The sequence below is a fragment of the Sphaeramia orbicularis genome, chromosome 24 (genome assembly GCF_902148855.1).
Source record: "Sphaeramia orbicularis chromosome 24, fSphaOr1.1, whole genome shotgun sequence".
Taxonomy (NCBI): domain Eukaryota; kingdom Metazoa; phylum Chordata; class Actinopteri; order Kurtiformes; family Apogonidae; genus Sphaeramia; species Sphaeramia orbicularis.
In genome coordinates this window covers 37,741,453-37,758,140 of record NC_043979.1, presented here as the reverse complement: position 1 = coordinate 37,758,140, position 16,688 = coordinate 37,741,453, and the positions used below count along the sequence as shown (strand labels likewise).

General features: G+C 34.2%; 1 protein-coding gene across 6 annotated transcripts in view; it reads right to left on the bottom strand.

Moving 5' to 3' along the window:
- The window catches only part of utrn (utrophin), a 397,580-nt gene that overhangs the window by 76,858 nt on the left and 304,034 nt on the right, over window positions 1–16,688 (bottom strand). For all 6 annotated transcript variants that reach the window (XM_030127978.1, XM_030127982.1, XM_030127981.1 and 3 more), the window contains one exon: window positions 2,861–3,027. In XM_030127978.1, the coding sequence (XP_029983838.1) occupies window positions 2,861–3,027 (167 nt within the window). The remainder of the gene's footprint in view (window positions 1–2,860; window positions 3,028–16,688) is intronic.

Sequence of the window (16,688 nt, the reverse complement as noted above, 5' to 3'; positions counted from 1 at the left end):
ACATCTAAAGTTAAGTTTTACATTTGTTTTTGTGTTTCGGCACTCATGAAACGCACCGCTATACCTCCACTCCGACGAAACATTTCCAGATAATGTATTTTCTGAAGGGCCCACAACGTTTACCTTCCACGGGGTCCACATTTCGCATACGCCTATATTATATTTGTGTGTATTTGGGTATTTACTGGTCTGGGCAGGATCAGAGGGGGTTCTGTTATGGATTGTTTGGGCTCTAGCTGAACTTTGTGAATGTGGCGGTGTGCAGCAGGTTTGTGTGTGCGAACATGTTGTTGTGTGTACGTTTCACTGCAAACCTCTGGATGGTATTTAGTCAGTGGTGTATCAGCTGCTGACATTTAGATAAATGCCTGCCCTCCAGAGCAGATCTGCCCTTTATACTCAAGCAGGAGAAAACAACGCAGAACAGTGCCACATTCTGTATTTGGGTGCGTCTGACCTGTTACATATTGCACTTTTGTCCCCTTTCTTTTTGCGTGTGCTTCAGATCTCCACTTCTACCAGGGGTCTCAAACTCATTTTAGTTAAGGGGCCACATTCAGCCCAATTCAATCTGAAGTGGGCCAAACCATTAAAGCAGGGGTGTCAAACTCATTTTAGTTCAGGGGCCACTCTCACCCCGACACGGTCTCAAGTGGGCCGGACCAGTAAAATAATACCAGTGAAAAAAGTAAAATTACATTATGATAATGTTTATATCTACGTCGTTTCCTTAAAAATCTGAATAACGTGAACAACTTGAAATGTCTTAAGAAAAACAAGTGCAGTTTCAACAATATTCTGCCTCAGTTTATCAGTTTATCATTTACACATGTGCACTACAACTTACACTACGATTACAAATACACAAAACATTGAGTAACAGGTATAAAACTGATAAAATTGCATTTACGTTTCTAAAAACATTTCACGCTGTTCATATTTCTTCAGGTTATTCACATTATTTTGTAAAAGGATTGTTTGTTAATGTAAACATTTTCATGCAATTGTACTTTTTTTACACTAAAACAAAGACAAAATCTGCAGTTGTCACTATTTATAGGTTAAATGACAGTGTTTTTCTGGTCTGACCCAAATGAGATCTAATTGGTTTATATGTGTATGTATGGAACCTGAAATAAAATGATTTGTACACTAGTGATTGTTAATATCTTCAGTGTAATTTTTGCATTTCTCAAATTCATCCAACGGGCCAGATTAGACCCTTTGGCGGGACGGATTTGGCCCCCGGGCCACATGGTTGACGCCTATGCATTAAAGTAATAGCATAATAACCTATACATAATGACAACTCCAACTTTTTCTCTTTCTTTTAGTGTAACAAAAACATTAAATTCTGAAAATATTTACATCTACAAACTATCCTTTCACAAAAAAGATGTGAATAACAAGAAAAAAAAAAAAATTCTTAAGAAAAACAACTGCAATTTTTTATATTATGCCACAACTTATTGCGATTTGTTAGGGGGGATGGGGGGGATCAACCCCTCCTCTGGTTTTTACATCCCTACTTCTGCTCAATGAATTTCATCCTCAGGGGGGACAACCAACCAAGTGAAATAACAGGCAAGTTGTGACAGTTTTCTTCCACCTATATCCTACATCACTGCCACTAACGTTCACCTGAACCGAACTGTCAGCAGTCTCAGAATTCGCAAATGTCCCCATGCACTGGGGCGCCATAAAGGGGGGGTATATGTGATAAATTCATGTGGCCCAGCATTTGTGTGTCCAGTGGATGCCAAGGTTATAATAGTTTTGGATTTTTCATTATAGTTTAGTTTTATTGAGTTTTGACTTTTTTTTTTCTCTCATTCAGTTAGTTTTAATTAGTTTTTGGAGCAGGTTTGCAAGTTTTTATTAGTTTTCATTTACTTGTAAATGCTTTGTTTTAGTTTACTTTTATTTGTTCATATCTTTACCATTGTATTCAAATAAATCCCAGACAGGACTCTGCTGTTTTCTCCCAACTTTAGTCTCCATGTTTCCAGGTAGAGTTCGGACCAGAATACGGCTGTAAACCACAAGTGACGGACTGTGAAGTGTCACATGGTGCCGCTAGCTAAAATTGCTAGAGCGAAATAAATTGCTTTCGTATCAATCCAACATTGACAAAGACAAAAACAAAGGGAATTTTACCCATAATTTTTATACGTTTTAGTTATTTTTGTAAACACACAATACAGTTTCAGTTAGTTATCTTTTCTCTTTTAATTATAGTTTTTATTTATTTCAGTTAAGGAAAATGTTTTAACAATTCTAGTTTTCATCATTTCATTAGTTTTCGTTAATGATAATAACCTTGGTGGATACAGGTTAGAAGTTGTGAAAATTTTGTGTAGGATCCGCTGTATAATAGAGGAATAGAACCTGGGAGTTGGACGTTGAAAGTTTGCAAAGTTTCACTTTCATTTCACGCCAGCGCTAGTTATGGACCACACCCCCACATATATTACTGCATATAACTGCCTCCCCCCTGATAAAATAAACCAAAAAAACATATCCTCCTCTGTTTTTTTGACAAATCGCACCCTGATTATTTGTACATGTGCATTACACACAATGTCACACAAACGTTTGGTAAGTTTCCTCTGTTTCTGATATAATAACCCTCAATTTTAATCTGAGGTTTTATGAACATCTACATGGTCAGTAAATTAAATATAGAAAAATACCGGACTTTCATTGAAAAAACACAAAATACAGAGGATAATATTATAATAAATGGTGATAAATCACTTAAAAAAGATTAAATATAGAGAAAAATTGCTTTGGAACTGCCACAGTAGTAGCAGTGGGTCTTCATGGGTCAAACTCTACCCTTAAGCTGGTCTGTATTTACCTGAAGCCGACGATAGGACACTCCTTGCAGATGTTACACTTGGCCTGATGTTTCGCTGTTTCAGCAGCGGCGACTCTGTGCAGGACGGGAAGCCAAACCATGGACTGGGGCTCCAGACGCATCCAGTCCACGAACTGCCTCGGCTCCAGCTCCACCTTATTGGTTACCTGGGTGAAGTATTTTGGAGTATTTTAAATCAGAAAGTTACAAACCAACTAAAATTTACAGTTTCTATAAAAGTTCAACGCGCGGGGCTAATAAACTGCACCAGACATTGGGCAACATGATATAGAAACATACATAACATCCATTGCAGGAATTAATAACGAGGCTGTAACTCTTTGGTTGTTACCCGAAGGCTAATAAACATGCAGACAAATTTAAGATCATCATACATATTAAAGTGACAGTTCCCTCAGGCGCATTATGGCCTTGAGTTGTGGACAAGACTAAATAACTTTTACAAGCTCCTTATTCAACTTTATTGGTTGAAAATATCTAACAATAAACAGTGATTGATTTTAACATCCGCTCTGTCCTTGTCCTACACGCTCATAGCCGTGCAGTTAGCTAACAGCCCGAATGCTGTGTGTAAATAGCTGTGAAGAGCGTTCCCAACACCGACTTTTACTGCTGTTCTAAACTTTTGGCTGTGTATCTGTATGTATTTAGGACTTTTCTGCTCTGGCTTTTGCAGAATATTAACCCTGTAAGGCCTGAACTGTTAAATAACTGACGGAAAATTCCAGTTCTTTGAAACTGGAGCCTAACAACCAAAAAAAAAAAAAAGTCAAAATGTCAGTTTCAAATATCAATTTCCACGTATGACGTTCAATTTTGTATCATATTTGATACATCGGGTCTCAATGCTCAAATATTATTTTTGAACAAACAAAAACATAATATAACACAAACATGTCTAACGAATTGGTAATTCCTTTTCAAAATTGGTCAAGTTCTACCTCCTTCCTTATTAATGACAATCTTGTAGTGTCATTAATCGCTTTTCCATTGACCCTCAAATTGCACGAATATAACTTGTGCTTAAAAATTTGCCCATTGGAAAAATGACAATTTCGCCAAAACTCTTGTCTTTCAAAGAAAATTTTTGCGCTTGTAAGAGATGTTTTTTTCGGGTGTAGCAAAATTTACAAAACCGCAATGGAAAGACATTTTGCGCAACTAGAATGACATGAACAAAAAAACAGATGTTGATGGATGTTACAACAAGCAGCGGTATGCATGGACACCGAATCTTTTTTTTTTTTTTTTTTTTAATTTAGTGTGGAATAGAGGGGTAACGAGCATTCTAGATTCAAAACAACAGATATTTATGTTCGTCGTCATGTTTATGGAATGACTTCTTGTATCATCTTGCGATAATAAATAAACAAATCATCGCATTTGTGATTTAATGGAAAAACTGACATTACACACTTCTGTTTTTTCATCATTTAGTAAATATCGGTAAAGATTTGCGCATATGTCCAAAGGAAAAGCAACTACTGAAAAAGCCTCTGGTGAATAAATTCCTCCCCCCTGGTGGATTATCTGTGTATTGCATGTATTTAATTGTATACATTATGTTTTTCAGGACAAAAAATATCACACTGATCATGTAGAGGGCTTCAAAACTCATGTGTCAAATATGATACATTTGGCGTTATATAGGGTTAGCTCCCTTGGATTTGTTTTTCTGCGCTTCTCTAAGATCAATGAACACCTGAAAATCTAATCTTTTCATCTGAAAATATAGTTTTTGAAGAAAACTTCACCAACTTTATCAGCTATCTTAAAAATTAGTCTCTTTTAAAACCAAGGACCATCACACAGAGCAGCCAATGTAGTTGAACTCAGGTCTATATACACTTTGGATAATAGCATTCAAGGTTTTCACAATTCTGAAAAGTACATTTCACTACATATTCCTTCTGTTAGTTCACTGAACCCTATTCATTGGTTCTGATGATGCAATAATGGATCTTTGTGCAGTGGAATGATAAGTATATCTGCATAATGGTAATAATACGATGTGACCCTCAAAAAGCTTAACAGCCGCCAGCAACCAAAACCATCTGCTGATATAAATGTTAAGCAATTCAAAAACCATTAATCCTATAAATAAACTGAAATAATTCAGGTAAAAGACTGTTTCATTATCATCAGATATAAAACATTTTGGACCTTCAGAGGCTCTGAAATGAACATGGAAAGATTGTGTTAACCCCACAAACATAATAAACCGCAAACGTAACAAATCATGATCAGTGTGATATTTTTTTTCCTTGAAAAACCTGATGTATACAACTAGATAGGAAGGATATCCCAAATGTTTCCTTTAAATTTCACAATTTAAAGGTTTATTTTTGACATATATAATATTTTTTCCGTTTTGTGCAGGATTGTTTAGAATTTATTTGACTTTTTTTTTTTTATTTGACACTTTTTCCTTGCTTTTTTTGACATTCGAAATAAAAAATAATTAATAAAATAAAATAAAGGTAATCTCACCAATATTAAAAAACTGCATATTAACTTCCAACCCCCTGAAAATGTGTTCAGATAAATAAAAGTTGATATTAAAACATCTCTCCATCAATATTCAATGATAAATTCCATATAAACAAAACTAAGTAGCTGGTCTAACTGAATATTCATGTTGAAATGAAGTGACTGGAATTAGGAAAAACAGACACTGCGTTCATTCAGCTGAGGTGTTTGTGAACTGCCGCTTAAGTATTCCCAAAAAAATATTTCAGTAATGTTTGCTCAATGTTTGCCCGTGATGAGTTGATTGGATAAACGAACTGTGGGTGAAAAGATTTGCCACGGTGGCTGTTAGTGCTAAACAAATCAAAGACGACCTTTCCATCATCCCTGAACCACAAAAAGGGCAGCAAATGCAGCAAAGGGCAGAATATATTTGAAATAAAAAGATGGACTAATCAAGAGTATGTGTGCGTGTGTGTGTGCTTGTGTGTGCGTGTGTTGCTGATCCCTTCCCAAGGCTTATTGGGTTGAAGACGATAGAGTCACTCAATTTTATTAGCATATCCTTCTCAAAATAAATTTATGCAAAGAAACCAAATACAACAGAATCTCATGTTCCTTTAAAATTAAATCAGGGGCTGTCGATTTGCATTTGAAATTGGCAGTAACTTCTTGAGACGACCCCTCCCACACTGATATGTGGTATTTAGAAATGTCACATGTCTGACATTATAGCTGGATACTGAAAAGTTCGGTGCATGAAAGAGTTTTATGCACTAAAGTAAAGTCTGTAAATGACAAATTCAGGCCTATTTTCTCTGTGAGTCACCTGGACAAATAAATTATAGAAAAGACAAGATAATGATGGGATTTGTCAAAAATTACTTAAACGGCTGTCCATTTCTGAAAGCCACAGAAGAATGACTAAATGTGATTTTTTTTTTTTTTTTTTTATGATTGAAATGATTGAACAACTCTTGGGATTTTTGATGAAAAAGTGCCAACGCTGCCAAGTACAGCTGAGATCATGATGACGTCTAAAATCATCTTTAAACCCTTCAAACTTCCATCTGACCTTCCCTCTGAACAATCCAAGCACCTCTCAAGTCTCTCCTTTCCTATACATGAGTCCCATCTTTGCCACCCCCCCCCCCCCGTCCCTCCTCTTAGTCATCTAACGACAGAATTATAGCACTTACAGATTAATTACTGTGAGGCAGAGATGGCTGAGAGGCTCACCGGATAGAAGGATGGATGGGTAAATGAAGGAGAGTGACAAAGGAACAGTGAAATAGGTCGTATTTATGGCGGCGCAACTCATTCATCACAGACCTATTAAACCAAATGGACTGGATGACTGCACTGTCACTGGCAGGGCGCACTGACACACATACGCACACGCACGCACGCACACACACACACACACACACACACACACACACACACACACACAGGGTCACATGACTTTGTTCAGTATGTGAGTGTGTAAATGAGAAAGTAGTTGCATGTGTATGTGCATGAGTGCCAGCCAAGTTTCCACAACCAAACCGGTCATGACTGAATAATTAACACTGGGTTACAAAAAAATGTTTTTTGCAAGTTGTCTAGGTTTTTTCAACTGAATTAGGACCATTTTGCACCGCTAAATCCAAAAATGACATCTGTTTTTCTCAATCAGGTCAGGGTTTTTTGCTAATTTGATTTGGAAAAATTTGATCTTCTTACAAAATTGATTACATTTTTGTGACTTTATCAGTTGATTTTTTTTTATATAGTTCTCACCCAAAATAGGTTTTAAGAGAAAAAAAATCATTTTCTAACAGGATTCCTGTTAGGTACAATGGTGTATTCACCGCAGATGTGGCAGAATACGTCAGGCTTATTTTTGCAAGATTTTCTAGTCGAAGCCATTTCATTCACCTGTAATATTAAAAAAACCATTAATCGTAAACTGGCAAAAGTAAAATCTTCAGAACTTGTTTATTGCACGAAATATGAAAGAATTTTGTATCATCTGATGTGAAAATGCCCATAAATGTAAGCAAAAATGTTAAAAAGCCAATACGTAGCATAGTTCAGAAAGTTGACCTGATTGAGCAAAATTAATGCGATTTTTGGATTCAGCACACCAAAATGATCCTAAATCAGCTCAAAAAACTTAAACAATAAATTTGTTGTTGACCAGTGTAATAATGAATATATCTGTAAATCAACATGATATTTATGTTCGTCGCCATGTTTATGGAATGACTTCTCATGTCATCTCGCAATAATAAATAAACAAATCATCGCATTTGTGATTTCATGGAAAAACCGACATTGCGCACTTCTGTTTTTTCGACATTTAGTAAGTATCAGTAAAGTTTTGTGCAGATGTCCAATGGAAATAAATAAATAAACAATAAATTTGTTGTTGACTAGTGTAATGAGCAACTGGACTGAGGCTGGTTTCAGCAATTTGTGTGTGTGTGTGTGTGTGTGTATCAAGGTTATAATAGTTTGAGATTTTTCATTATAGTTTAGTTTTATTTAGTTTTAACTTTTTTCCCCCCTAATTCAGTTAGCTTTAATTAGTTTTTACAGCAGGTTTGCTAATTTTTATTAGTTTTTGTTTCTTTCTAAATGCTTAGTTTTAGTTTAGTTTTAGTATTAGTTTAAGTTTTTTCATATCTTTTACCTTCCTCGCCGTCATATTCAAATAAATCCCAAACAGGTCTCTGTTGCTTTCTCCCAACTTTAGTCTCTGACTCTAAACAACAAGTGACGAGAAGTGACGGACCGTGAAGTGTCCTTTGGTGCCGCTAGCTAAAATTGCTCCAGCGAAATAAATCGATTTCATATCAATCCGACATTGACAAAGACAAAAAAGAAGGGAATTTTATCTATAATTTTTATACGTTTTAGTTAGTTGTGTAAGCGCGCAATACAGTTTCAGTTAGTTATCATTTTTTCTTTGAATTATAGTTTTTATTTATTATAGTTAAACTTTTTTTTTTCAATTCTAGTTTTCGTCATTTTGTTAGTTTTCGTTAACGATAATAACCTTGGTGTGTATAATACTACACAGTAAAAAACAGTGTCAGTTTAACTCTTAGAGAGCTGAACTCAACATGTTCTCATCTAATTTCAAGGGTATGTGACACACATTACACGTCAGCGATCCACCAATCACAATCGTTCTTAATCAGTTTGGAGTGAGTCGCTGGTAAATAACATTGAAAAATGAGCAACGAACCAGAGAAAATCACCGTAAACGAAGACTTGGCGCCAAAAAGAAAAGCAACGTCAGTTATCTGGAATTATTTGGCTACATTTTTTTATTTATGCATTTGGCAGATGCTTTTTTCCCAAAGCGACTTACAGGAGAAAAACAAAAATAGAAGAATAAAATAAAAGAACAGATTAAAGACATAAAACAGCTGTACAATTAAAAACAGTGTTGTATAGAAAAATAAAAAAACTAAATGATAGGCTAAAATACAAGAATAGATTAAAAAAAAAGACATAAAAAATAAGTCATACTGTTACTGTAACTATGCTGTTCTTGATAAACCTGATCTGACATGTTTTAGTGTAACTCAACAAACAACACAGATTTTTGTTTTGCATATCATTAAGTAAAGTGAATACTAACTAGCATTAGAGTATGTTAATGTGGGAAAACATCTGATTAGCACCATTAAAAATATTTTCCATATCACTTTCTGTGGTTTTAAATCCATGTTTCTGTGCTTCAAAAATTAAATGCATGGTGTCCGGCTAAGTGGACATTTTTGTAATTCCTTTAAAAAAACAACAACAAAAACAAAACTTGATTGCATTGTTTTTTTCATGTCTTAAGTGGAATAAAAACACTAAGGGAAAAATATCTTGACTAAGGTTCTCATCACACTGGGTTACAAAAAAAATGTTTTTTGCAAGTTGTCTAGGTTTTTTCAACTGAATTAGGACCATTTTGCACCGCTAAATCAAAAAATGACATCTGTTTTTCTCAATCAGGTCAGGTTTTTTTGCTAATTTGATTTGGAAAAATTTGATCTTCTCACAAAATTGATGACATTTTTGTGATTTTATCAGTTGATTTTTTAATATAGTTCTCACCCAAAATAGGTTTTAAGAGAAAAAAAATCATTTTCTAACAGGATGTATTTATTAAGTATTACAAACTGTAGCAGAATACGTCAGGCTTATTTTTGCAAGATCTTCTAGTCGAAGCCATTTCATTCACCTGTAATATTAAAAAAAACATTAATCATAAATTGGCAAAAGTAAAATCTTCAGAACTCGTTTATTGCAAGAAATATGAAAGAATTTTGTATCATATGATTTGAAAATGCCCATAAATGTAAGCAAAAATGTTAAAAAGCCAATATGCAGCATAGTTCAGAAAGTTGACCTGACTGAGCAAAATTAATGTGATTTTTGGATTCAGCACACCAAAATTATCCTAAATCAGCTCAAAAAACTTAAACAATAAATTTGTTGTTGACCAGTGTAATTTATGCATGACAGGGTTAATATGTTATCACAGGAGTATGACAACCATTTTCTGCCTTGATTTTGTATTATTTCGAGAAGGAATAGACATAGACAGTTCCAAACTCCTGCACTCTGATATTTTTGGAGTTGCAGCGCAGGAAATCAGTGAAATTTATAGCTTTCTAATTTTAATGTTGGGCTCACATTTATGGGTACTGAAGCTAGGGCCAGGGGAGTAAGGGAGAAAAATGAAACAGTGATCCCGGGGGATGAAGACATCATTAAATGCCAGTAACATCCAGAGATAAACCTGGAAAAGTGGCTAGCTGGCTGCAGTAAAACACTAGAGGACAGCCAGCAGAAGACCGGAGGCCATTTGAGGCTTCATGGTTGGTCAGCAGAGCTTAAATACTGAGGCACTTTAAGAGGATTGAGAGAGGCATCTTTGAGGTGGATGAGATATGTGCGCGAGATGAAGGTGGGTAATGCCAGCTGAATTCAGGGGAGATGCATCAATCAAAACAGAAGCTCTTCCAATGCTAATTACAACCAAATACTTTTACTGAATCCACATAAACCAGGGCTGTCAAACTAATTCTAGTTCAGAGGCCACATTCAGCCCAATACAATCTGAAGAGGGCCGGACCAGTCAAATAATAACATAATAATATATAAATAATGTCAATTCCGAATGTTTCTCTATGTTTTAGAGTGAAAAAAGTAAAATTAAATAATGAAAATGTTTACATCTACATATTATCCTTTTAAAACATGTGGACAATATGAACTATGCACAAACTGAAATGGGTGCTTCGATGAAACTGGGAATATTTTGGCACCTTTCCAGCTTTTTAGACCCAATAATAACAGAGAAATTTAGACATATTTCCCTCCAGGATGCACCTAATGATGACCTCAGATAAATGCAAAAAAAATTTAATTTGCTCTGAGGCATCCCAAAATTAATGAATTTTTAATAAAATACTGGGGCCAAAAATAGGACCAAAATTGGGACATGAAAAGCTACCTTGGTGTCAGTGCATTTGATCTGGAAACCATGGCTGTAAATGGTCTTATATACCGCTATAAATAAAGACATTGTACTAAATTTGATGATCCTAGTGGTTTTTCTAATCCAGACATGCAGGTTTTTCATGAATCTGCAGTCTCATTCCAGGTTTCGCGTGGAACCAATTGCGTCCACTTGTGTTACACACAGAACCTGCCCTTTCAAACACATAGATTGTGAGTGATTTTGCAACAGTGGTCATTTTTGTGAAACACTTATTTACTTCAATTCCTAAAATGTATCTGAGAGAACAAAAAGATATTCGAAAAAATAATAGCGTATAATTTTCGTGTCCTTTTTACTGTGTCACACGTGGATTTTTGTATAAAAAAATTATAAAAAAAAAATGTGTTATATCTGAAAAATAGTTCCTCTTCTATCTTAGTAAATAATTGTTTTCAAAATAGACCCAAAGTGCTTCCAAACTTGTTTCATAACATTTGCCTACATCTGGTTTGAATTTTTAGCCCCTATGTCCTGTTTTTAGGACCGGTTTCATAGAAGCACCCAAATATATTATGAAAAAATAGTGTAAATTAACAAAAATATGCCTCATCTTCTCATTAATATATATACCAGGGTTTCTGCAGGTATGAGCAAATCTAATCTAATGCTTTTTAATGCTCTTTCTAATGCCACTTTCAACAAATGTAATGCCCACGTCCAACTGCAGATACAGTTTTATATAGTTTCATGACAGTTTACCATCAACAGGCTTTAACCAGGTTCTGAATAGTTCCTCCTCCAATCACTTCTGCTGAAACTCGCATTTTCCTATTTTTCCGACATTTGCTAATATTCCCATGCATCTGGTGTTGTGGCTTCGGCCTGTCAATCATCACACTACTTCTGATCAAAATTATTAAATGTTTATATAATCAAAATAAATTGTGAATAACAATGCTTTTTCTTCCATCAAGTGTATTTAATTTTTTAATGTCTCTGGACATAGAATTATAGAATTTAATGCTTTTTAATGACCTGCAGAAACCCTGTATACATTACAACTTACAGATCACAGTGGATCTATTTAATAACAGGCAGAATATTAGTAAAATTTAACCTAAATCTCTAAAACATTTCAGATTATTGATATTTGTTCAGGTTACTCAATTTTTTTGTGAAAGGATACTACGTAAATGTAAACATTTTCAAGTAATTTTACTTTTTTTTTTTACACTAAACAAAGAGAAACATTTGGAGTTGACATTATCTGTAGATTATTATGATAGTATTTTAATGACTGACCCACTTGAGATTGAATTGGGCCGAATGTGGTTCCTGAACTAAAATGATTAACCCTATAAAGCCTGAACCATTAAATCATTAACAGAAAATTTCAGTTCTTTGAAACTGGAGCATTTATTGGTCCTTCTGAACAACCAAAATTTTTTTTTTTTTTCCAAATATCAATTTCCATATATGAATTTCAATTTTGTATCATATTTGATGCATCGGGTCTCAATGGTCAAATATTATTTTTGAACAAACAAAAACATAATATAACACAAACATGTCTAACAAATTGGTGATTCATTTTCAAAACTGGCAAAGTTCTACTTCCTTCCTCATTAATGACAGTCTTGTAGTGTCACTGGAAAGCACTCTGGTGAGCGAATTCCTCCCCCCGGTGGATTATCCATGTATTGCATGTATCTAATTGTTTACGTCAGGTTTTTCAAGAAAAAAAATATACTGATCATGTAGAGGGCTTCAAAACTCATGTATCAAATATGATACGTTCGGCGTTATAGGGTTAATATCTTCAGTGTAATTTTCGCATTTCAAATTTATCCTTATCCTTATACTTCTTCCTACTCCTTTTTGACCGTGCAAATTTAGACTTGTTTGTACTTCAAGACAGATTATGTTCATTTAAACATTATTTTGTTTTTTGCATGTTGTAAATAAATAAACAAATAAATCCAAGGGGCCGGTTTTGACCCTTTGGCGGCCCAGTTTTGGCCCGCGAGCCGTATGTTTGACACCCGTGACATAAACAAACGACTTTCACCAATTACTCGGACTAACGTGTAGATGAATATTCAGTGGCAACAAATAAAAAAAAAGAGGATTAAGGGTGAGAATTTATATTATCTCAGCATGTAATGGTCACATTTTTCAAAACTTAATCAGATTACTGCTGATTCATGCCACAGTCTGGAGCCCATAAAACACACATGTTCTGGCTCTGTACAAAATCAGTTATAATTTACAGTTCTCTAACTACAACAGATGGTTGTCATTCATATTGCTGGCGACAGACACAAAATGTCCGTGACCCTGACAGCAATAAACAACTGCAGGATAGGTTAGGTGCTCAGAACAGTGTGAATAACTGATCACTATGGGAATGCCGAAACATTCCTATCTTTTAGTAGTTGATATGATTCTAATCTATGTTTAGCATCTGCATCCCACCAGAACAAAATCCCTGCTAGTGGTGGAGTCTTCATAAAAAGTAGGAGCCTGTTTATACTGAAAAAAGGTTTCATAATGATGAAAATGTATGTAATATTCTGTTAAATACCATAATAAATTCTTAATTCTATTATCTCTGGAAACCTCAGGGTATCTGGTTTGATGAAGCTGAATTTATGAATTTGTAAGATACTTTTCAAGACATCTTTGGTCAAATTTCAGACCTGACATTCACATAAATAATAAATGACAGAAGGGACTTATATTTCCATTTCTCCATGACTAATGTTTCTGCTACTGATGTTCAAGCAGCTAAAGCTAATACCTGGACTCATGCACCTATGAATGATTATTGGAGTTATTACCGATGCACAAAAAATACACTGAAATACACTAAAAAAATGCACAAAAATATGCTGCAACACAACAAAATATGCAAAACTACACTAAAATATACTATAATAAACATAAAATACACAAAAACACAGCAAAATGCGGTTCAATAAACAAAAAATACACGAAAATACAACAACAAAAAAAGACTTTCTGACTACGTACAATATTTTTCAAGGCGTCTTTGGTCAAATTTCAGACCCTACATTCACATAAATAACAGAACAGGACCTGATAGTTCTGTTCAGCATAAAGGGACTCATACTTATTGGCTTGAACCAGCTAAATGCAGCTAAAGTTATATTTCTGTTTCTCTATGAGTAATGTTTCTGCTACTGATGTTCAAGCAGCTACAGCTAACACCTGAACCCTTCCACCTATGAATGGTTATTAGAGTTCTTACCGATGCACAAAAAATACACTGAAATACACTAAAAAACACCAAAAAATGCACAAAGATATGCTACAACACAACAAAATATGCAAAACTACACTAAAATATACTATAATAAACATCAAATACACAAAAACACAGCAAAATGCAGTTCAATAAACAAAAAATAAACGAAAATACAACCATAAAAAAGACTTTCTGACTACGTACAATATTTTTCAAGGCGTTTTTGGTCAAATTTCAGACCCTACAATCAGATAAATAACAGAACAGACCTGATAGTTCTGTTCAGTACAAAGGGACTCATGCTTATTGGCTTGAACCAATTAAATGCAGCTAAAATTATATTTCTATTTCTCCATGCGTAATGTTTCTGCTACCGATGTTCAAGCAGCTAAAGCTAACACCTGAACCCCTCCACCTATGAATGATTATTGCCCAAAAAATACACTAAAATACACTAAAAAAACGCCACAAAACGCACAAAAATTCAATAAAATATGCTAAAATACACTATAATAAACATAAAATACATAAACACAGTAAAATGCACTTCAATATACAAAAAAATACACTAAAATGCACTAAAATAACAAAACAAAAAAAGACTATGACTATGTACAATATTTTTCAAGGCGTCTTTGGTCAAATTTCAGATTCTATATTCACATAAATAACAGTACAAGTCTCATAGTTGATGTGTTGAACAGGTCTACTATGTTTCAATCCAGCTAATGTTACATTTCCATTTCTCCATGACTAATGTTTCTGCTACTGACATTAAGGCTGCTAAAGCTCATGCCTGAACCCCTCCTCCGATGATTGATTGTTGGAATTATTACAGACCACATGCAAAAAATACATTAAAATACTCTAAAAAAAAAACACAGTAAATGTATAAAGAGACATAGAAATATGCTACAATACAGTAAATGAGGCTAAAAACACACTTAAATACACATAAACATATGAAAAATAAACATTAATTACACTAAAATGCACTACAATACACAAAAAATACACTAAAACGCACCAAAAACATGCTAAATGCACAGATAGGGTCTCTGCAGGTTGGGTTAAGCTGAATGTATGACTTTTTAAGATATTTTTCAAGGTGTCTTTGGTTAAATTCACAACAATAACAGTACAATGGGTCTCATAGTTATTGTGTTAAACCAATTCACCCATGTTTCAATGCAGCTAAGGTTACATGACTAATGTTTTTACAACAGATGTTCGAGCTGCTAAAGCTCATACCCAAACCCCCTCACCAATGAATGTCTGTTGGAGTTATTATAGACCAACATGCACAAAAAATACATTAAAATACTCTAAAAAACACAGTAAATGTATTAAAAGACACAAAAATATACTACAATGCACTAAATGATACTAAAATACACGAAAATATATGAAAATAAACATGAAAATACACTGCGATACACAGAAAAATACAGTCAAATGCACCAAAAACCTGCTAAATACAAAAAAAGAATCTCTGCAGGTTGGATTAAGCTGAATGTATGATTTTTAAAGATATTTTTCAGACCCTACATTCACAACAATAACAGCACAATGGGTCTCATAGTTATTGTGTTGAGCCAATTTACCCATGTTTCAATGCAGCTAACATTATAGTTCCATTTTCGTACTGATGTTCAAGCTGCTAAAGCTCCTACCTGAACCCCTCCACCCTTTAATGATTGTTGGAGTAATTTTAGAGCTACATGCGCAAGAAATACATTAAAATACTCTGAAAAAATATACTATAATACAATAAATAATACTAAAATACACACAAATATATGAAAATAAACATAAAATACACAAAAATGCACTATAATACCCAGAAAAATGCACAAAAAATATGCTAAATACGGAAACAAAGTCTCTACAGGTTGGATAACGCTAAATGTATGATTTTTAAAGATATTTTTCAAGGTGTCTTTGGTTAAATTTCAGACCCTACATTCAAAACAATAACAGTACAAAGGGGCCTCATAGTTATTGTGTTGAACCAATCTACTCATGTTTTAATGCAGCTGATGTTACACTTCCATTTTCCTACTGATGTTCAAGCTGCTAAAGCTCCTACCTGAACCCCTCCACCCTTTAATGATTGTTGGAGTAATTTTAGAGCTACATGCGCAAGAAATACATTAAAATACTCTGAAAAAATATACTATAATACAATAAATAATACTAAAATACACACAAATATATGAAAATAAACATAAAATACACAAAAATGCACTATAATACCCAGAAAAATGCACAAAAAATATGCTAAATACAGAAACAAAGTCTCTACAGGTTGGATAACGCTAAATGTATGATTTTTAAAGATATTTTTCAAGGTGTCTTTGGTTAAATTTCAGACCCTACATTCACAACAAGGGCCTCATAGTTATTGTGTTGAACCAATTTACTCATGTTTTAATGCAGCTAATGTTACACTTCCATTTTCCTACTGATGTTCAAGTTGCTAAAGCTCCTACCTGAACCCCTCCACCCTTTAATGAATTCTTTGCAAATATTTCCAGAGCAAATATAGCAATATCATTTATAGCGCCTGGGGAATT